The sequence below is a fragment of the Bos indicus x Bos taurus genome, unplaced genomic scaffold (assembly GCF_003369695.1).
Source record: "Bos indicus x Bos taurus breed Angus x Brahman F1 hybrid unplaced genomic scaffold, Bos_hybrid_MaternalHap_v2.0 tig00000331_arrow_arrow_obj, whole genome shotgun sequence".
NCBI lineage: Eukaryota > Metazoa > Chordata > Mammalia > Artiodactyla > Bovidae > Bos > Bos indicus x Bos taurus.
In genome coordinates, this window is record NW_020867197.1 from 33,780 (window position 1) to 56,111 (window position 22,332).

Sequence of the window (22,332 nt, forward strand, 5' to 3'; positions counted from 1 at the left end):
TCTTTTCCTGTTTCCAGTCTTTAAAATTGGAGATTATGAAACAGGTACCACTATTAATATAGAGTTCTGAGGATTAGATTAGTTAATAATATATTCAGTACTTAGAACATTATCTGGCATATAGTAAATGCTTACGTGTTAGCTATTTTCTTTTCTCAGTTGGACAAGGCTGACCCTGGCAAAATTGTGAAATAGACAAAGTTGGCCTGTATACTCATTCATCTCTCATAGTTGGGTAAGCAGTCCTTTCTCAAGCTGCTGCTGTCTTTGGCATTCCTTCCTAGGTTGTCCTTTGCTAAACTTCTGTGTGCTTGTTCTCCCTGCCTAAGCGATGAAAACGCAACTCACAAAATCCCCACCCTATTTTCCTGTTATTCATTATAGTAATTGTGAGAAAAGTAATCTGATTGGATGACTTCACACTATTAATAAATAAAATTTGTGAATAACTTCTTTGTAATAGCTCTGAGTTGGTTTTGCCCTGGAATATTTCATTCATTTGCTTCTGCCTGCTTTTCAACTTTTATATCAGAACTCAATGATTATTTAAAAAATTTCTACTCTCTCTTTCTCTGTCACACAGAAAAGATAGTGTTTGGTTAAAAAGATGGCCTTTAGTTGGGCTGGGTTTGGTCGTGACTTTTGGTTCCTATCCGGGCTTCCCTGGTAGCTCAGACGGTAAAGAAATCTACCCACAATGTGGGAAACCCAGGCTCAATCCCTGGATCAGGAGGATCCCCTGGAGAAGGAAATGGCAATCCACTCCAGTATTCTTGCCTGGAGACCCCCATGGATATTGTTTGCTTCCTGCGGATATTGTTAATTGGGACTAATCTGTTCAGTGTGAACAGAGGATGGATAGGATGATAAAAACCAAATTCTGAGTGAAGTAACATGTTCATAGCTTTTGCAACATACAGTTGTTTTACTGTATTTTAAATGCTGGCTTGACGTGCGCTCTTAAAATAATCTCCCCACTTCTGTGTGCATTTAAGAAAAGCCGTAGTCATCTTTTATCTAGTTACATTGCAGGTGTCCTGAGCAGAAGGACGATATTTTATCTCCTAGATACATCTTTGCACATTTCTGAGTGTGTAGTAGACCTCCTGTAACTAGTCCTAGGTTGTTAAATTAGTTTTGTTTATAAGGACTGTAATTTGCGGTGCATAATTGACCAGTGATGTGTCTGAAACTGTGTATAAGAAGCATGCTCAGATGGGTTCTGCAGTGGCTCAAGATCAATCTGTGTGTCCATCTGTTATTGTATTTATCACTCCTCCTGTCTTTTTTGTTACTGTCTGAAAACTGGAGAGTACAGAGGAAGTTGGTGAAATTACAGATAAAGCCCTAGTATGTAAATAGATAGAATTTCTCCTGAAATGACTGGGATTCAGATTTTAAAAAGGAGCCTTACTATTGTTTGAGATTTGACATACTGTAAATTACCCTTGTGTTTATGTATCAGTGGGGTACTAGTTACCTGGTGGTTTAAGAGAAACCATTAACATTGTAGCTTTTGTTAATTTTCCTAATTAACACAGTGTTGACTTACTGAAATGTAAACTTTATATTCTTTGTTATATTTTAAGGACTTAGGTTTGTTAGAATGAAGTTACGTGTACTGGTTGTACTTGTAACTGCCGGTAAGGCATGGTGCCAGTAAGGCCAAAGTCACCATGACGGTGTTAATTATTATTATTTTTAACTATGGCTGTCTGGGGAGGCCTTACAAATAGCTGTGAAAAGAAGAGAAGCGAAAAACAAAAGAGAAAAGGAAAGATATAAGCATCTGAATGCACAGTTCCAAAGAACAGCAAGAAGAGATAAGAAAGCCTTCTTCAGTGATCAATGCAAAGATATAGAGGAAAACAACAGAATAGGAAAGACTAGAGATCTCTTCAAGAAAATTAGAGCTACCAAGGGAACATTTCATGCAAAGATGGGCTCGATAAAGGACAGAAATGGTATGGACCTAACAGAAGCAGAAGATATTAAGAAGAGATGGCAAGAATACACAGAAGAACTGTACAAAAAGATCTTCACGACCCAGATAATCACGATGGTGTGATCACTCACCTAGAGCCAGACATCCTGGAATGTGAAGTCAAGTGGGCCTTAGAAAGCATCACTACGAACAAAGCTAGTGGAGGTGATGGAATTCCAGTTGAGCTATTTCAAATCCTGAAAGATGATGCTGTGAAAGTACTGCACTCAATATGCCAGCAAACTTGGCAAACTCAGCAGTGGCCACAGGACTGGAAAAGGTCAGTTTTCATTCCATCCCAAAGAAAGGCAATGCCAAAGAATGCTCAAACTACCCCATGATTGCACTCATCTCACACGCTAGTAAAGTAATGCTCAAAATTCTCCAAGCCAGGCTTCAGCAATATGTGAACCGTGAACTTCCTGATGTTCAAGCTGGTTTTAGAAAAGGCAGAGGAACCAGAGATCACATTGCCAACATCTGCTGGATCATGGAAAAAACAAGAGAATTCCAGAAAAACATATATTTCTGCTTTATTGACTATGCCAAAGCCTTTGACTGTGTGGATCACAATCAACTGTGGAAAATTCTGAAAGAGATGGGAATACCAGACCACCTAATCTGCCTCTTGAGAAATTTGTATGCAGGTCAGGAAGCAACAGTTAGAACTGGACATGGAACAACAGACTGGTTCCAAATAGGAAGAGGAGTACATCAAGACTGTATATTGTCACCCTGCTTATTTAACTTATATGCAGAGTACATCATGAGAAACGCTGGGCTGGAAGAAGCACAAGCTGGAATCAAGATTGCTGGGAGAAATATCAATAACCTCAGATATGCAGATGACACCACCCTTATGGCAGAAAGTGAAGAGGAACTAAAAAGCCTCTTGATGAAAGTGAAGGTAGAGAGTGAAAAGGTTGGCTTAAAGCTCAACATTCAGAAAATTAAGATCATGGCATCCGGTCCCATCACTTCATGGGAAATAGATGGGGAAACAGTGGAAACAGTGTCAGACTTTGTTTTTTTGGGCTCCAAAATCACTGCAGATGGTGACTGTAGTCATGAAATTAAAAGACGCTTACTCCTTGGAAGGAAAGTTACGACCAACCTAGATAACACATTCAAAAGCAGGGACATTACTTTGCCAACAAAGGTTCGTCTAGTCAAGGCTATGGTTTTTCCTGTGGTCATGTATGGATATGAGAGTTGGACTGTGAAGAAGGCTGAGAGCCGAAGAATTGATGCTTTTTAAGTGTGGTGTTGGAGAAGACTCTTGAGAGTCCCTTGGACTGCAAGAAGATCCAACCAGTCCATTCTGAAGGAGATCAGCCCTGTGATTTCTTTGGAAGGAATGATGCTAAAGCTGAAACTCCAGTACTTTGGCCACCTCATGTGAAGAGTTGACTCATTGGAAAAGACTCTGATGCTGGGAGGGATTGGGGTCAGGAGGAGAAGGGGACGACAGAGGATGAAATGGCTGGATGGCATCACTGACTCGATGGACTTGAGTCTGGATGAACTCTGGGAGTTGGTGATGGACAGGGAGGCCTGGCGTGCTGCACTTCATGGGGTCGCAAAGACTGAGCAACTGAACTGAACTGAACTATTATTTTAACCAAAGTAATTTTGTCCAACTTATCCACACATTGCTTGGAAGGGATCTTCTTAGCGAATGTGTTTAGTATGCAGATGAGATAGGTAACAGTGATCTCTGAAGGAGGTGAAGGTCAGCGTATTTTTGGGGTCTTACTGATTCTTAATCATTTATATATGATTTCACACAGATTTAGGACTTTCAGAGGATGTTTAATGACTGCAAAAGTCTGTGCACTTGTGTGCTTGCCACCTCAGGACTTGAATACTTAACCAGCTCATGTGTGCCTTTGGCTTGGTACCTAATTGTAAGTGCTAGGCACTGTCTACTGAGGTCTTGATACAGGAGTGGATCCCATCCTCTAGAATCTCTCCTATTTTTCCTGAAATTGCTCAAAAGCTCCTCTCCTTTCTCTGTTTAGGTCGCTCAACATGGTCTCCTCTCTGGATTTTTCTAAACATGGAACTGGTCCCCATTCCATGCCATTAGAATCTCTGAGCCAAAGTTCTTGACAGTTTGGCTCTGCTGTGCTCACTCAGTCCTGTCTGACTCTTGGCAACCCCGTGGACTGTACCCTGCCGGGCTCCTCTGTCTATGGGGTTTTCCAGGCAAGAGTACTGGAGCAGGTTGCCATTTCCTACTCCATGGGATCTTCCTGACCCAACGATGGAACCGAAGTCCCAGGCGTCTCCTGCATTGGCAGGTGGATTCTTTACTACTGGTGCACCTGGGAAGCTCTGATTGAAAACCGAGTGTAGGAAATGATATGGCACAGTGTTCCACAAATCAGTGTTTCAGAAACTAGAGCCAAGAAGACATACAGTAGGTGCCAAATGTGGATGGAAGTGTTGTGGTTGCTTGGAGTGTATATACTTGAAATGATTTGAAAAACTTTATGAGAGAGATGAGATTTGAACTGAGCTTTAAAGGATGGGTAGGATTTGCCAGAACTGAGTGTGTGTGTCTGTCGTACTTGTTTTCCTCAGGTAATGTCTTAATGTGTATATTGTGGAGGGCTGGTAGTACATAGTGGGTCTGGGGTGTGTGCTGTGTTTGTGTGTTGGGAAGGAGCTGAGAGTTTGTGCTGTTAAAGAAGAGTTTCAGAACGAGGGCCTTGTTATTAGGATTATTTTGCTAACGGTGAGCTGGATGGATTTAGAAAGGGAAGGCGCTTAGGAGGCTATTAGAGTAGTTCTGACCTGAACTGAAAAAGGGTTGATGGCTGCTGAAATGGAAAGAAAACTGATTGTACAGAAACCACTGGAAAGAATCTATGGGGTGAAGGCAGAATTCAAGATGAGTCTGAGTTACTGTGCTGGGTCCAGTAGTATTAGTGGTGTCCTTAATGGAAACTGGAGAGAGAAGTCAGGCTGGGGTTTGTTGTAGGCGGACGATAAGAGGTTGAGTGTGGAATGCGACAAGCTGTTGGAGTCCGGCAATGAGGTGAGATTTGTGGACAGACGGTCCACCATATCATGAAGCTTTAGGATCTTGCTCAAGACCAGTTGTTTTTTCTGTTGACTGTTATGAGGAAGACAGTGATGTAGAAAGATGCTGAGGGGAAAAGAGGAAATGACTGTGTGGAATTTGGAGCTCAGAAGTTAAACATAGTACTTTCTTAAAATATAAATTTTGCCATTCAGAATTAACTTGTGCTAATACTTTAATAGAACCTGAAAATTCAACATGCTTGGAGTATCCTTCTAGTTTTAGCTTTCATCTTTATTCCCCTAAAATGCTTTCTGAGCATTTGTAAATCTGCACAGGTTTATGTTAATTAACACCTACATTAACAATTTACATTAAAAATTAATATTTGTATTACTAAATATAGGCTTACTAATAAAGCTAATATAAAACTTATATCTTAGACCTTCCTTTGGATAACTGGTTGTCATTTGACACTAACTGGCAGTTAAGTTTCTGTCAGTTTATTTCTCAAGGAGTTTGTATTTGGTGAGGACCATTTCACTTCTCTAGTTCTCCTTGAGAGAGTTTTAGTAGGTAGTTGGGGGAATTTGTAGTGTATTTACAATTTTGAGTAGTTGACCTCAAAATAGATATGTTTCTTCGTAGTGTTTAGTAATGCTTCACAAGTATGGTCTGCTGCTGCTAAGTCGCTTCAGTCGTGTCCGACTCTGTGCGACCCCATAGACGGCAGCCCACCAGGCTCTCCTATCCCTGGGATTCTCCAGGCAAGAACATTGGAGTGGGTTGCCATTTCCTTCTCCAATGCATGAAAGTGAAAAGTGAAAGTGAAGTTGCTCAGTTGTATCCGACTCTTAGCGACCCCATGGACTGCAGCGCACCAGGCTCCTCCATCCATGGGATTTTCCAGGCAAGAGTACTTGTCTAATTCACTGCTAAGCATGACAGTATAAAAAATGTTTAGTTAGGAGCCCCTCCCTTTTGCTAGCCACTGACTCATGCATGATAATACTGAGTTTTATTAGTGTTTGAACTTGGAAGTATATCAAAAACAGTTGTGAATTTAATACTAGAAAATGGTTAATGTACTTGGAGACATTATTCAGTCTGCAGGTAGGGTTTGATGTATAGATTTGTGGACTCTTTGGTCCACAAGATGGGAACTGCTGGTATTGCATTTCAACCAAGGAATATTTAAGAATAGTAGTTGTGTCTCATGCCCCTTGAAGGGGCACTTATTGTATAGATTTTATTGTTACTTTGTGTACCAGTTAGCTGAAGTATGATTCACTGGATAGAATTTGGAAAGCTGTGTTTTATGCAAAAGTAGGCTTGTAAATTGGGTATTTGAGTACATGTTTACTTGAAAGATATTTAATAATGGTTTTATTTCAGTGTGCAGTATTAACTCTTAGAGCTGGTTGCTGTTAAAAATAATACCATGTTCTTTTTGGGATGTTTTGATTTTGGTAGAAAAAGTGTACTCAGTATTAATGTCATCTCAGTAATGCAAAATCACGTAGTTGAACTGATGTTATTTTTAGTCTTCCATTCCATTTACTGTTACCACAGGTGCAGATGATGTTCTCAGATAATTCTCTCCAGGATTTTAACTTTGTAAAAAAGTTTTGTAGTATTAAATTCACAACCGCTTTTAATTATATACTTCCAAGTTCAAATACTAATAAAACTATGAGTATTATGATGCATGGGTCAGTGGTTACCGAAAGGGAGGGGCTTATAAGTAAACATTTTTTATACTGTCATGTTTAATAGTGAACTAGACCGTACTTGTGAAGCATTACTGAACACTACAGAAGAAATATATCTATTTTGAGGTCAGTTACTCAAAATTGTAAATACACTACAAATTCCCCTGTAGTTAAAACTGAATTTTAACTTTCAGTTATGAAGAAACTATTCCTACAACATCTCAATAGAGTGTATACATATGTATCATTGTCTAATATAATGCACTTACCTCAGAATTCTTTTTCTTTTTTTTAACTTGAGCTTGGTTTTGGTATTCCTTAGTTAGCTGAATTTTGGGGAGGGGTAGGCTATGTACCGGGCTTCCTTGGTGGCTCACAAGGTAAAGAATCTGCCTGTAGTGCGAGAGACCTGGGTTCGATCCCTGGGTTGGGAAGATCCCCTGGAGGAGGGCATGGCAACCCACTCCAGTGTTCTTGCATGGAGAGTCCCATGGACAGAGGAGCCTGGCGGGCTACAGTCCATGAGGTCACACAGAGTTGGACACAACTGAGCGACTAAGCACACAGCACACACAGGCTATTTACTAGGCTCACATGATGATTTTTTATTTTTTAATGGCAGGGTCTTTTGTTTTCTGTGAGACATGGACATTTAAGTTATGCTGGCACAGTATTAATTCCATGAAGATTAGCTAAGGTAATGTAAGCCACAGACTGTTTAGTTGACACTATATCACAGTAATACTTATCAAAGCAGGCGTGAATTTTTGAATGTGAATGTTTTAAATATTGAGATTACGTATCCTTGGATATGTACATTATGTCATTTGTTCTCGTCATGTTAAGTTTCTGTTTGCTCATTTTAGTTTCCAGTAGCATGAGCAAGTAATTTATATTTCATTCCTGAGAAACCAAAGGAAGAAACTGCGTAATGAATATGAAAGTTGCCATTAAATCTCAGTTGTCCATTTTATGGATGCTTTTATGATTTTAGCCTTTGCCCTTCAACACACTTTTGGATTGCTGTCAGATTGTGTATATAATCAGTAGGTGCAAACTAAATTTAAAAATCTAAGTAAATAAATACAAATTACCTGGATTTGAGGAAAATAAAGCTGCTGAATGAGAAAAGGATTTCAAAGTTAAATATAAGTGCTGTGTGTGTGTGTGTGTGTGTGTGTGTGTGTGTGTGTGTGTATACTTGCTTTTTTCTATTAACTTGGTTTATACCATCTTTCCCTCTGCAACAATAATAAGTGATACAGGTAGGAATTGACTTATTAGTACTACCAACTTAAATTGTAAGTCAGTCAGTTGTGTCTGACTCTTTGCAACCCCATGGACTATATATAGTCCATGGAATGCTCCAGGCCAGAATACTGGAGTGGGTAGCCTCTCCCTTCTCCAGGGGAATCTTCCCAACTCAGGGATTGAACCCAGTTCTCCTGCATTGCAGGCGGATTCTTTACCAGCTGAACCACAAGGAAAGCCCAAGAACACTAGATTGGGTAGCCTATCCCTTCTCCGGGGAATCTTCCCGACCCAGGAATCGAACTGGGGTCTTCTGTATTGCAGGCAGATTCTTTATCAACTGAGCTATGAGGGAAGCCCTACTACCAACTTAAGATTACTGATAATAGTGCATACACACATGTGTGTTTAAAGTTTTAGGGGAAAAATATCTTTCCTGTACCTAATTTGACTGACCAACCCAATCAGCTGACTCTTTGCTATATTAAAATTCTAAAGATCGGAGTCCATTATTAAATGAGTAGGATTAGAATAGAGAATTTATAAAAATAAAGCCTTTTTTAAAAAATAAATACTTTTGGATAAAGTAGTAGGCTTCAAGTGAAATTCAGTTTTGGTCTCCTTTACAGGAATAGCTATTCACAATCCTGCAGAACCACTTACTACATTTTGCAGTATCTCCTGAGGAAGTCAGAATCTGAGCCACCATGACGACTGAGTCTTGTCTTTGTTCTGATTTATAAACTGTGCTTTCATTCTGACCATGTACAACAAGGTGGAGGTTATAGCATGGAAACTAAAATCTTAGTAAGTGTGATTTTTATTTTAGCTATTAAATAGTAGGCTCTCTTATAGTGAAATTGTCCTCTTAACAAAGTTTACGCTATTAAAAGGAGTGAGGACTTGGCAAGCAGGGATGTAATAATACACCTCTAAATGAAAGATTTTGCTTTCCAGGTTCAAAAGGAAAAATCCTTGAGAAAGAGAAGGAAAAATTTCTATTACTTTCCCTAGATTTCTTTCACTTCTCTGGTTTCACATAGGTAGCAGGATGATACACATTTAGTTGAGAAAGGGATTTAAGAAAAGGGAAAGGCTGGCTTTTGTGGCCAATGTCTAAATTCAAGCCATTAAAAAAAATCATTACATTTGCTGTGCAAGTATTTATAAATTGGTTGTAATTAAATAATAAAGTTTTCATAGTTTGTAGTGTTAGTAAGTCCAGTGTAGAATCCTAGGAACCTTTTAAATAGTTAATGTAATTGAGTGCATTTTAAATATTGAATATTTTGAGTATAAATATTCAAAATTATATTGGCGTGATTATGCTAGTGGTTATTGCAGGGATGTTTCGTCGATTGGTTGTCCTGAGAGTAGGTAATGTGCAGTTTTTACTTTTTGCACTCTAGACAGAGCAAGATTTTGAGGATATAGGCTATGGAACATTATCTAGTTTCACATCGTTACTTTGTTAATTGTAAGCATTACTCCTCAACATCTTTTCTACCTGTGCTTATTAAGAGCAGTGGGTAATGAGCACATTTAGGCTGCTTTTCTCCCTTAGGAAGAACGATAGAGTTGACTGTTTGATCTTCTGAATTCTTTAGTGAATCAAACATCGTGGTACTATGCCTCAATAGCATAATAGTCTGTTGCTCATAATTTAAGAATGTTATGTGTTTAAGATACATGGTTTGTGTTCTATCCCTTACCTTTGAATCTTTTAATTACTGGTTATTTTTCTAAATTGATGGTGATGACCTGGCTGAGATGAAACATTTCTGTGAGAGGCTTCCTGCTTTAACCTCCTTCCCTCTTAGAACAAACTTCCTTTTGCCTGTCTCTCTTGCATTCCAAAGTACATTTTCATTAAATCCCCAGGTCTAAGATTTTTCTTTGGGATCTACCTCCAGTGTCTCTCTGGAAATTAAAAAAAAAAAAAAGATGATTTCAGTAAGAAATGTTACATGCATATCTTGAGAAATTGATATTTTATAAGTTGAAGGTTACTTTTATATTTTGGGCGTGTTTTCAGGGGTGAAATTATGTAGCTATTGTTTTAATAACCATGTCCTAATTATTTATAGCTTCCTGCCTGACATAACTCACTTCAAGAAGTGCACAATGTCAGAACGTGGAATTAAGTGGGCTTGTGAATACTGTACGTATGAAAACTGGCCGTCTGCGATCAAGTGTACCATGTGTCGTGCCCAGAGACCTAGTGGGACAATTATTACGGAAGACCCATTTAAAAGTGGTTCAAGTGATGTTGGTAGAGATTGGGATCCTTCCAGCACCGAAGGAGGAAGTAGTCCTTTGATCTGTCCAGACTCTAGTGCAAGACCAAGGGTTAAATCTTCATATAGCATGGAAAATGCCAATAAATGGTCATGCCACATGTGCACATATTTGAACTGGCCAAGAGCAATCAGATGCACTCAGTGCTTATCCCAGCGTAGGACCAGGAGTCCCACAGAATCTCCTCAATCCTCAGGATCTGGCTCAAGACCAGTTGCTTTTTCTGTTGATCCTTGTGAGGAGTACAATGATAGAAATAAACTGAACACAAGGACCCAGCATTGGACTTGTTCTATTTGCACATATGAAAACTGGGCCAAGGCTAAAAAATGTGTTGTTTGCGATCATCCCAGACCTAATAATATTGAAGCAATCGAGTTCGCAGAGACTGAAGAGGCTTCTTCAATAATTAATGAGCAAGACAGAGCTCGATGGAGAGGAAGCTGTAGCAGTGGCAACAGCCAGAGAAGATCGCCGCCGACTATGAAACGGGACTCGGAGGTGAAAATGGATTTCCAGAGGATTGAGCTAGCTGGTGCTGTTGGCAGCAAGGAGGAACTTGAAGTGGACTTCAAAAAACTAAAGCAAATTAAAAACAGGATGAAAAAGACTGACTGGCTGTTCCTCAATGCTTGTGTGGGTAAGTTTTTGTGTTTTTTGAATGGATTGGGAAAAGATATTAATGACATGAAGGATATAAGGAAGGTAACATTATTTAGCATTTAGTTCATTCAGCATGATAGTTGCACTCCCAGTGTGCATGCATAAGAACTGAATTTGTGATCTTGTCGTTTCAATGGGTTGGGAAAAGATATTAAAAGTAACATGAAAGATATAAGGAAGGTCAGCATTATTTAGCGTTTAGTTAATTCAGCATGATAGCTACTACTCTCAGTATGCATGCATGAGAACCTCTGAAATTTGTGATCTTGTCTTAACATTGTCCTGTATTGCCTCCCATTTCATTGTGCATGTGTCTTTCCATCTTTAGAGAGAAAAATGTCAAGTTATAGCAGAGTTTTTTACATATCTGTAGTAAAATATATACCTGCAGTTTAAAACTGCTACTCTGCTTATTGTAACGAGATGTGACTGAGGAGTCCCAGCTGCAGCTTCGGAGTGTCTGTAAACAGTGTGAGCGTCTTGTGATGGTAGAAGCTTCAGTCAGAAGTTAAAAATACCACAAAAATGTGTGACTCCAAGAAGTTGAACAGAGATAATACTGACCTTGAAAACGCTGATGTTAATTTTTTATGAATGTCTTGTAGTGAATATTTGCAAACTTTGTGAAACTGATTTCATGTGGCCAGCTGATTCCGTAGTTCGAATATGATTTGTGTGTTTTGGTACTTTCCTAAGGAAATGCTGGATATTAGTCTCAGTTACTGGCTCAGAGCTGTTAAGGGACAGAGACATGTTGTGAGAGTAAGATTTTCTCCAGTTACTGATCTTGTGAGTTAATTATTTATGATGTAATTCACGAAAGCAGTTATTTGTATGCCCCCCACCGCTTTTGAGTAGATTAGCTATTTGAATTATATAAATCTAAATAATTTGGATTGGGTGCTTACTTTTTTTAAAATATAAATTTATTTATTTTAATTGGAGGTTAATTACTTTACAATATTGTATTGGTTTTGCCATACATCAACATGCATCCGCCACGGGTGTACACGTGTTCCCCATCCTGAATGCCCCTCCCACCTCCCTCCCCGAACCATCCCTCTGGGTCATCCCAGTTGGGTGCTTACTTTGACATTCAGCTTTGTAAAGAAAATTTTGAGTGACTACTAAAGTTAAATCTTGTGTGGAATAATAACTATGCCTTAAACATGGCTGTGGGGGGGGGGGTGTGTGTGTGTGTGGTATGTGTGTGTATTTCCCAGTACCAATTAATTTTGTTTATCTTCCTGAATATAGCCCCAAGAATATGGAGTACATAACTTAGGAACCTACAAGTCCAAAGAGTAGATTTCAAGAAATCTGTTTTTTTGTTTTAGCTTTGTCCTGGCCCCCAAGAAAGCCCCAGCAGATGCGCCCTTCTGAACAAGACACAGAAACAGCGCTTAGTAACCGTTAGCTCCCATTCTCTCCTGCCCCGAGGACGAGGACGAGGACTAGCTGTCTTCAGCCGTCTGTGCTGTCCCACTACAGCCCAGCGATTCTTTTTCTCTCCTCAAATTGAGGTGCCACATATGGTGTGAATGTTTTTTCTTTTTTTTAAAACCTGGAGATACAGAAGGGTTTTGTTTATTATGAATGTTTAAAAATTGAGGTCAAATTCATATAACATAAAACTCATCATTTTGAAAGTGAACAATTCGGTGGTATTTAGCACATCCACAGTGTTGTGCAACCATTACCTCCATCTAGTTCTGAAACATTTTCATCATCCTGGAAGAAACCCATTACCCATTTAAGCAGTTGTTCCACACCTCCAAGACCCTGGTAATCAGCAGTCTGCTTTCTGTTTCAGTGACTATTATTGTGAATATTCCATATAAATGGAATCTTATGTGATCTTTTGTATCTAGGTTTGATTGTCCTTTAATTACCCATCTGTCTTTTGGAACACTTAAGATTATTTTTGCAGGCAATAGTATAATATGTTAATATTAACTGTAAGGTGGTGTTATAGTATAGAAGGTAAGAAACTAGATTGCAGTGATTTTTTTAACCTCTTTGGGGTTACTGTTTCTTCAAGTTAGTGGATCTAATGATAAGAACTGCTTTGAAATATTTTTTCCCCTTGACATGCACAAGTTAGACCTGTCAGTATATCTTTGTCTTTATGGCTGTTATTTCTTGCATTTCTGACTACTGTGTCTTCTTGATGTTTGTCTTTCTTTCCATATATTGAGTTTTTTTGGATAACCGTCTTTTTGCCTCTTTGAATTCTTACAACTGAGCAAAGTCAAGTCCCCATTCCCACATACTCCAGAGTTTCTAGGTTCTTAGGGCTAAGAATTGATTGGTTCTTGGTACTGTGGATTCTCTTTCCTACCAGCAAGTATTTTTGAGTTTTCACTGTATAATACGGTTCTAAACGGTTGTATAAAAGACTTTGGTCCTGTCTTTGTTGGATAGTCTTACCCTGATTTGTAAATATCATTGAAATATGTTAACTTTTAGTTGTTTACCTTGTGTTGGGTTAGCAGAAGTCCACATGTATTGAAAATTAATCTTCTCCCTTTCTGTCTGCCTTATGCTTTCCAGATTTCATTAGATACAGTATATTATGGCTTACCGATTTAGACATTTAATAACGCCATCTTAGTACTCGCTTTGGCAGCATATATATTAAAAAAAACCATCTCCAAAATATGTACACTAAGTATAAAGTGTATACTATGCATAAAATTTATCCTAAGTATAAAATATGAGACTTTCCCATTTGAAATTGAAATAAAAAATCTCAACCTCAGGCCAGCATTTTAAAATGGGAATGAAGGTTCAGTATTGAGAAAGCTAAAGCTGAAGTTTCCACAGTATTAAGAAAGTGTCTTTTATGTGACTGTTGGGTGTAAGTTTCACCTCAGTCATATTCTCTTGTGTGGTGAGGGGACGTTGGGGACAGCAGTGCCAAAGCCAGAAGAAAAGACATCTGGGAATGGGTGCCCGAATGGTAGTGGCAGAGGTGTGGTTTAAATAGCGCCTGTCTCTGGAATGTCTGCGGTTCAGTGCCAGGTTATTTTCTGGGAGCTCTGTTGATTCTAATCATGGTCTGCCTTTCCCCCTGGATAGATGATGGTGTCCCTGGAATTAAGACAGCGCCACCTAACATGTTATTTTAGTGCTGCTCTTCTACCGAATCAGGTGCCCTTTAGAAGAACAACAAGGGACCCCCAAGTTGATCCCTTGAAAAGACACAGGGTCAGATAAGAATCTCAGGTTAAATCTGTACGATAACTTCTTGTATGCCTGAACCCTAGACTCTCATATCCAGCTGCTGCCTCTGCAGCATTTTCCCTTGAATATGTAGTTATTTCAAACTCAGGCTAAATCTGAGCAAGCCTCTCAAATCTGTTCTCTCTCTCTCCCTTGTTGGTTTAGGACTTTGGACCCAGCAAGTTCATTTATATTTGCTGTGTCCAAAGCTTTGGTCATCCTAGGTTTTCTCCTTTTTCTATTTCGTTCTCACTGGCTCTGTCTTCAAAATATATCCAGAATCTGGCCACCTGTCATCACCCTGGTCCAAGCTGTGGTCCTCTCTTTGTTTGTATCCTTGTTTACAAATTGTTCTTGGAATAGGAGCTACTCCACTCAGTAGTAGCTACTCACTCCTCCAGTGATGCCCTGTGTTGCTCAAAGTAAAAGCCAATTTTTAGGCTCTTTCTGCTCTCTATCCCACACCTACTTCCCCCATTTTTAAACACATTCTCTCTCTCTCTCTCTCTCTGATTCCAGCAACTCTTGCACCCTTTCTTATCTGCAAATAAGCCTCAAGCCCTTTGCACTGTTTCCTCTTCCTGGATTACTTTCTCTAGATTTGCAGGATTAGCGAGTGTACCTCCTGCAGGTATTTTCTCACATGTTATCTTCTCTGGGAGGCCTCCCTGACTGCTGCATCTGAAATTTCAGTCCTGTTCTGTATACTTTTCCCCCAACTTTCATTTTCTTCACAACACTTGTTAACCTCCTAGTATACTTATTAGAAATCACCTCATTTGTCTTTCGTAAAACTTAAAACTTTTTTAGCAAATTTATTTTTAATTGGAGGATAATTGCTCTATAATCTTCTATTGGTCTCTGCTGTACAACACTGTGAATCAGCTATAAGTATACAAGAACTTAAGCTTTATGACGACCAGGAATTTTGTTTGTTTAGTTCACAGTTGTTTCCTAGTACCTTAAACAGTGCCTGATACATAACAGACATTGACATTTTTGTTAATCAGTGAATAAACTTTTGTGGAAACTGGGATCTGGACAACTAGACCTTTCAGAGACAAACCTTTTTGCTTCTCTCTTAAATTTCTCCACGTGGCTTTCTCCCTACCATTCTGTACTTCTCACCTTACAGACTGCCCTCAGCCAACTTGGCTTCTTGTCAGGTTAAGACAGAGCGAGTAGGTCCCCTGGATCTTCTTACAAGAGGTCTCAGTTTATCACTAGGTGGTCTATGGATATGGAAAAGTCTGAAATCAGATTTCTTCACATTTAATTTCTCCATCTTCATGATGAATATTTAAAGTTTTTTTCTTGAAAAGTTTTTATTCAGTTGCCATTGGACGTGTTGCTTCCTGTTTTGCATTTTGCCTTAGGCAGCTGCGTATTTCTTACATTTAACTTGTCTAGTGACCCTGCTAATGAAGATGGAAAGGATTTGATATTGGAGGACAGTGAGAAAGAGTGCTGTTGAAGGCATAGGAGGAAAAGAATTGTGCTTGGCAATGGCATTAGAGATAACATATGCATTAATAACACCTCTGTTGCCCCCAAGCTTTGGGGTGACCTACAGTGTGTACTGGTGTACCCCTGTTGAGAATCAGACTTATGAGCTAACCCAGAATCTCATTATCATGGAGCATGTTGAAATGGAGTCACGAGGATTGTAATCTTATTATTGAGCAAAATTCTGATGTGTCTAAACATTGATGATTCTTAAAACATAGGAGATATGTTAGATTTAATTTTTTCTTACAAAGTGTCTGCAAACATTTTGTTGTATTTGATGGAATGTTTTTCCCTTTCTCATAACTTCTGTTGAAAAGTAATATTTGTGGCAGTTATATTCTGTATTTATGCTGATTATATTTTGGCCCCCTTACTATATACAGTGTTACATGCATCTGCCCACTCCAGAGTGTCAGATATTAACTGTAGACTGTAGAAATGTCTAAAACTTGTGTGTTGTTAAACATGTCAGAATGTATTGCTTTCATTAACACTTTTTTCATTTTAACAATAATTAGTGTATAAGCTTTTTGCATTTTAAAATGGTCTTTTCAATTTATTTTGGTACTGGTATTAAAAATCATGTGTATGATGGTTTTTCTCAAGGAAGTGAATTACTAAGGTTTTGTTAATGGTGTTTTCTTCCTCTTGTGTAAAGGGTTTCAGTTCCAACATGTGTCTGTATTGGGGCGCTTCCTCATGTCTCAACAGGTAATTCTCAAAACACCAGCAGGGTGCCTGAGAGTTCAACTCATTTCTGATACTGTCTACCTTGTGGGTTGAATCAAATCCTGTAGGTGAAGGAGTCAGTCCCAGAAGACCTCCCTCCACTTCAGATGCCAGAAGCCAGCCCCAAGCCCAGGTTGTTAACCTGTACTTCTGACTGCCTATAAATCAGAGGTTCCCATGACACTCCCATCCTCACGCACCTTGGGTTTGATAAATTTGTTAGAAAACCTCACATAACTCAGAGAAGCAGTTTACTTACTGGATCACTGGTTTATTATAAAAGGATATGATTAAAGGATACAGATGAACATCTAGATGGAAGAGCTGTGTAGAGAGTAAGGTTTGGGGAAGGGGCGTGGAGCTTCCGTGATGCTCTTTCCAAGTGTGCCTCTGTCCTTAAATCTCTGTGTGGTCACCAGTCTGGAGGCTCTCGAAACTGTCCTTTTGGGGTTTTACGGAGGCCTTATTACATAGACATGGTTAATTAAATCATTGGTCACTGGGAGTCTCCCACTTCTCTTCCCTCTCCCCTCTCTGGAGCTCAGGGTGCTGTAGTGGGTAGAGCTGAACGTCACAGTCCTCTAATCACATGGCTAGTTCCCCTGGCAGCCAGCCCCTACCTTGAGGTGGGATCCGAAAGTCAACTACCCTGATGTGTTTTCAGGAGCTGAGGAAAAGAGACCAAATATTATCTCACTGGTTTTATCACTCAGGAAGTTTAAGGGTTTGGGGAAGTTGTGAGCCAGGAACAGTGGATGAAGGTCAAATATATATATATATATATATATATATATACACACATATATTTATATTTATATATATTTCAATTCAGTTGCCCAGTTGTGCCCACGCTCTGCGACCCCATGGACTGCAGCACGCCAGAATTTGCTGTCCTTCACCAGCTCCTGGAGCTTGATCAAACTTGTGTCCATTGAGTCGGTGATACCATCCAATTGTTTCATTCTCTGTTGTCCCCTTCTCCTCCCGCCTTCAATCTTTCCCAGCATCAGGGTCTTTTCCAAGGAGTCAGTTCTTCACATCAGGTGGCCAAAGTATTGGAGCTTCAGTATCAGTCCTTCTAATGAATATTCAGGGATGATTTCCTTTAGGATTGACTGGTTGGATCTCCTTGCAGTCCAAGGGACTCTCAAGAGTCCCTACTCCAATACCACAGCTCAAAGCATCAATTCTTTGGCACTCAGCTTTCTTTGTGGTCCACCTGTCACATCCATACACAACTACTGGAAAAACCATAGCTTTGACTAGCAAAGTAATTTGACCTTTGTTGGCAAAGTAATGTCTCTGCTTTTTGATATGCTGTCTAGCTTTGTCATAGTTTTTCTCCCAAGGAGCAAGTGTCTTTTCATTTCATGGCTGCAGTCACCATCTGCCATGATTTGGAGCTCCAAAAATAAAGTCTCTCATTGTTTCCATTGTTTCCCCATCTGTTTGCCATGAAGTGCTGGGAACGGATGCCATGATCTTAATTTTTTGAATGTTGAGTTTTAAGCCAACTTTTTCACTATATCCTCTTCACTTTCATCAAGAGGCTCTTTAGTTCTTCTTCGTTTTCTGCCCTAAAGGTGGTGTCATCTGCATATCTGAGATTATTGATACTTCTCCCGGCAATCTTGATTCCAGCTTCATCCAGCCGGACATTTTGCACGATGTACTCTGAATATAAGTTAAATAAGCAGGGCGACAGTAGACAGCTTTGACATACTCCTTGCCCAATTTGGAGCCAGTCCATTGTTCCACGTGTGGTTCTAACTGTTGCTTCTTGACCTGCATACAGTTTGCTCAGAAAGCAGGTCAGGTGGTCTGGTATTCCCATCTCTTGAAGGATTTTCCACTTTGTTGTGATCTACACAGTTAAATCTATGGCGTAGTTAATAAAGCAGAAGTAGATGTTTTTCTGGAACTCTCTTGCTTTTTCTGTGATCCAGTGAATGTTGGTAGTTTGATCTCTGGTTCCTATGCCTTTTCTAAATCCAACTTGAACATCTGGAAATTCACGGTTCACGTATTGTTGAATCTTGGCTTGGAGAATTTTGAGCATTACTTTGCTAACGTGTGAGATGAGTGCATTTGTGCAGTAGTTTGAACATTATTTGGCATTGCCTTTCTTTGGGATTGGAATGAAAACTGACCTTTTCCAGTCCTGTGGCCACTGTTGAGTTTTCCAGATTGGCTGGCATATTGAGTGTAGCACTTTCACAGCATCATCTTTCAGGATTTGAAATAGCTCAACTGGAATTCCATCACCTCCACTAGCTTTGTTCATAGTGATGCTTCCTAAGGCCCACTTGACTTAGCATTCTTGGATGTCTGGCTCTAGGTGAATGATCACACCATTGTGATTGTCTGGGTCGTGACAGTCTTTTTTGTATAGTTCTTCTGTGTATTCTTGCCACCTCTTCTTAGTATCTTCTACTTCTGTTAGGTCCATACCAGCTCTGTCCTTTATTATGCCCATCTTTGCATGAAATGTTCCTTGGTATCTCTAATTTTCTTGAAGAGATCTCTAGTCTTTCCCATTCTGTTGTTTTCCTCTCTTTCTTTGCATTGATCAGTTAGGAAGACTTTCTTATCTCTTTGCTGTTCTTTGGAACTCTGCATTCAGATGGGTATATTTTCCCCATTATCCTTTGCCTTTAGCTTCTCTTCTCTTCCCAGCTATTTGTAAGGCCTCCTCAGACAGCCGTTTTGCCATTTTGCATTTCTTTTTCTTGGAAATGGTCTTGGTCCCTGCCTCATTTACAGTATCACAAACCTCTGTTCATAGTTCTTCAGGCCCTCTATCAGATCTAATCCCTTGAATCTATTTGTCACTTCCACTGTATAATCGTAACGGATTTGATTTAGGTCATACCTAATGGTCTAGTGATTTTCCCTAATTTCTTCAATTTAAGTCTGAATTTTGCATATATGTATGTATGTATGTATGTATGTGGTCATCTGAAGATTTTTTTCCCTATAAATCACAGTGTTGCATCCAGAAATACCCGTTGCAGTGTGTAATTTTCTATAATGACTTTTTCAATTCCGAATTTTGAGATACAGTGTCTGGTCACATGAAAGGAGTGTTGCACAATAACCCAAACAAAATTAACTTCAATGGAAGAAAAAGTCATGTATTAGTTTTTGAGGGATGGTAGTGTTGTGCACTGGAATGATAGTAAAGGTGATTTATACTAAGAAAATTACAACATCAAAACAAAACAGAAAAGGAAATTCTTGACATAACAGACAGTGATTTTATGCATTTATTCATATGTCTTAGTGACTGTGACTTTGTAACTTTAGAGGTAATTCAGGGCGTATAAGTTATTGTAAACAAAAAAAACCAGAAATGTATGTTTTCTAGTTCAGTAAGTACTCCTTTAGCCTTAAAAATTAGTAATTTACTCTGCTGAGGTATTTTATTGAATTGTCTGAAAACACAGAACATTAGGTATCTTGGAAAAATACAGTATTAGTGATGAGTTAGTGTCCAGATTTGTATTTTTTGCTTGCCTGATACTTGACTGACTTGTAGGCACTTATCACCAGCTCTTTGGGTTTTCTCTGATGTACATGACTGATCTAAAAAGTTGGCAGGCAGAACAATATCCTCCAGCCCCGCAAAAGGCCTAAATCCTAGTCCCCAGAACCTATGAATACGCTGCTTTACTTGGCAAAATATGTAATTCAAGGGCCTTGAGATGGAGAGATTATCCCAGATGATCCTGGCAAGCCCAGTGTAATGTGGGTCCTTAATCAGTGAAGGATAGAGATAGGAGAATGAGCTGAGGCAGTGGAGCAGCAGAGGTTCCAAGTGGTGCAGGGCTCTTGGCTCAGGAATGCTGGCAGCTCTAGAAGATGGAGAAGGCACAGCTACCCCAGACTCTCCCTGTGGAGTGCACCCCGATTTTAGCCCAGTGAGACCCCTATGGAACTTCTGACCTCGCCTAAATTTTAAGATAAAAAATTTGTATTAAGTCACTAGTGAAATTCCCTCAGTTGTGTCTGACTCTTTGTGACTGCATGGATAGTCCATGGAGTCCTCCAGGCCAGAATATTGGAGTGGGTAGCCTTTCCCTTCTCCAGGGGATCTTCCCAAACCCAGGGATTGAACCTAGGTCTCCTGCATTGCATGCGGATTCTTTACCAGCTGAGCCACCAAGGAAGCCCTAAGTCACTAGATTTGTAGTAATTTGTTAGAAGCAGCAATAGGAAATTAATACAAATGACATTTTAAAAAATTACAGAGCATCTTAATTTGACAGTTTCAGGAAAAATTAATCTTCACTAGTTCAGTGTCAAAACGAGAGTCATTATTTTGTTATATAATGGGAGAAGTTGAGGCACAAAGAGGCTTACTGACTCGCCAGATGTGATATCACTACGTTGTTATCCTTTTCTAGACAAAGGTAGCATATAGGTGTGTTTGTAAGAAAAAATTCATCTGTACCCTTACATTTGTAGCATTAATGGCTACTGGATGTGTATGTGGTGTGTGTGTGTTGTGTGTGTTCTGTGATGGTGGAGGAGGCAGGGGCAGATTTCCCAAGCCAGTCCATTGTTCCACATCTGGTTCTAACTGTTGCTTCTTGACCTGCATACAGTTTGCCACAGTTTGTTGTGATCCACTCAAAGTCTTTGGTGTAGTCAATAAAGCAGAAGTAGATGTTTTTCTGGAACTGTCTTGCTTTTTCTATGATCCAACAGATGTTAGCAATTTGATCTCTGGCTCCTGTGCCTTTTCTAAATCCAGCTTGAACATCTGGAAGTTCTTGGTTCATGTACTGTTGAAGCCTGTCTTGGGGAATTTGGAGCATTACTTTGCTAGTATGCGGAATGAGTGCAGTTGTGCGGTAGTTTGAGCGTTCTTTGGCATTGCCTTTCTTTGGGATTGGAATGAAAACTGATCTTTCGAGTCCTGTGGGCATTGCTGAGTTTTCCATATTTGCTGGCATATTGAGTGCAGCACTTTCACAGCATCATCTTTCAGGATTTGAAATAGCTCAACTGGAATTCCATCACCTCCACTAGCTTTGTTCATAGTGATGCTTCCTAAGACCCACTTGACTTCGCATTCTTGGATGTCTGGCTCTAGGTGAATGATCACACCATTGTGATTGTCTGGGTCGTGACAATCTTTTTTGTATAGTTCTTCTGTGTATTCTTGCCACCTCTTAATGTCTTCTGCTTCTGTTAGATCCATACCAGCTCTGACCTTTATTGTGCCCATCTTTGCATGAAATATTCCCTTGGTATCTCTAATTTTCTTGAAGAGATCTCTAGTCTTTGCCAGTCTATTGTTTTCCTCTATTTCTTCGCATTGTTCACTGAGATGGGCTTTCTTACCTCTTTGCTATTATTTGGAACTCTGCATTCAGATGGGTATATCTTTCCTTTTGTCCTTTGCCTTTAGCTTCTCTTCTTTGCTCAGCTATTTGTAAGGCCTCCTCAGACAGCCATTTTGCTTTTTGGCATTTCTTTTTCTTGTGGATGTCTACCTGGAAATAGCCTCAGATCCCACAGTTTAAGGGCTCAGTCCCACTAGATTGTCTCTCTTCTTTCCTGTCCCCTTCAGATGCCAGTACTAATCCAGCTTGCCACCTGTGTTTCTGACTGTAGACTATAAATCCTAGGTTCTGACAGTCCCCTCCTTGGGTTCAATTTGTCAGAATGGCTTACAGAATTTAGGAAAATAGTTTACTTACTAGGTTGCTGGTTTACTATTAAAAATACATGATTCAGGAATAGCCAGGTGGAGGAGATGCATGTGGCACGGAATGGGAAGGGATTCTCGCGGCACCTTCACAGGTTCATCAGCCTAGAAAGCTCTCCAAACCCAGCACTGGGGATTTTTATGGAGGCACGATGGATTAAATCATTGGACACTGGTGATTGTTCCAACCTTTAGCCCATCTCCCCCCAAGGAAGTG

The 22,332-nt window shown here is 39.6% G+C and overlaps 1 protein-coding gene across 1 annotated transcript in view; it reads left to right on the forward strand.

Moving 5' to 3' along the window:
- Window positions 1–22,332, forward strand: part of LOC113888634 (ubiquitin thioesterase ZRANB1-like) — a gene marked incomplete at its 3' end in the record, with an annotated part of 52,247 nt that overhangs the window by 18,915 nt on the left and 11,000 nt on the right. The window contains exons 2-3 of the mRNA XM_027535677.1: window positions 8,605–8,782; window positions 10,063–10,913. Coding sequence (XP_027391478.1) covers window positions 8,739–8,782; window positions 10,063–10,913 — 895 coding nt within the window. The remainder of the gene's footprint in view (window positions 1–8,604; window positions 8,783–10,062; window positions 10,914–22,332) is intronic.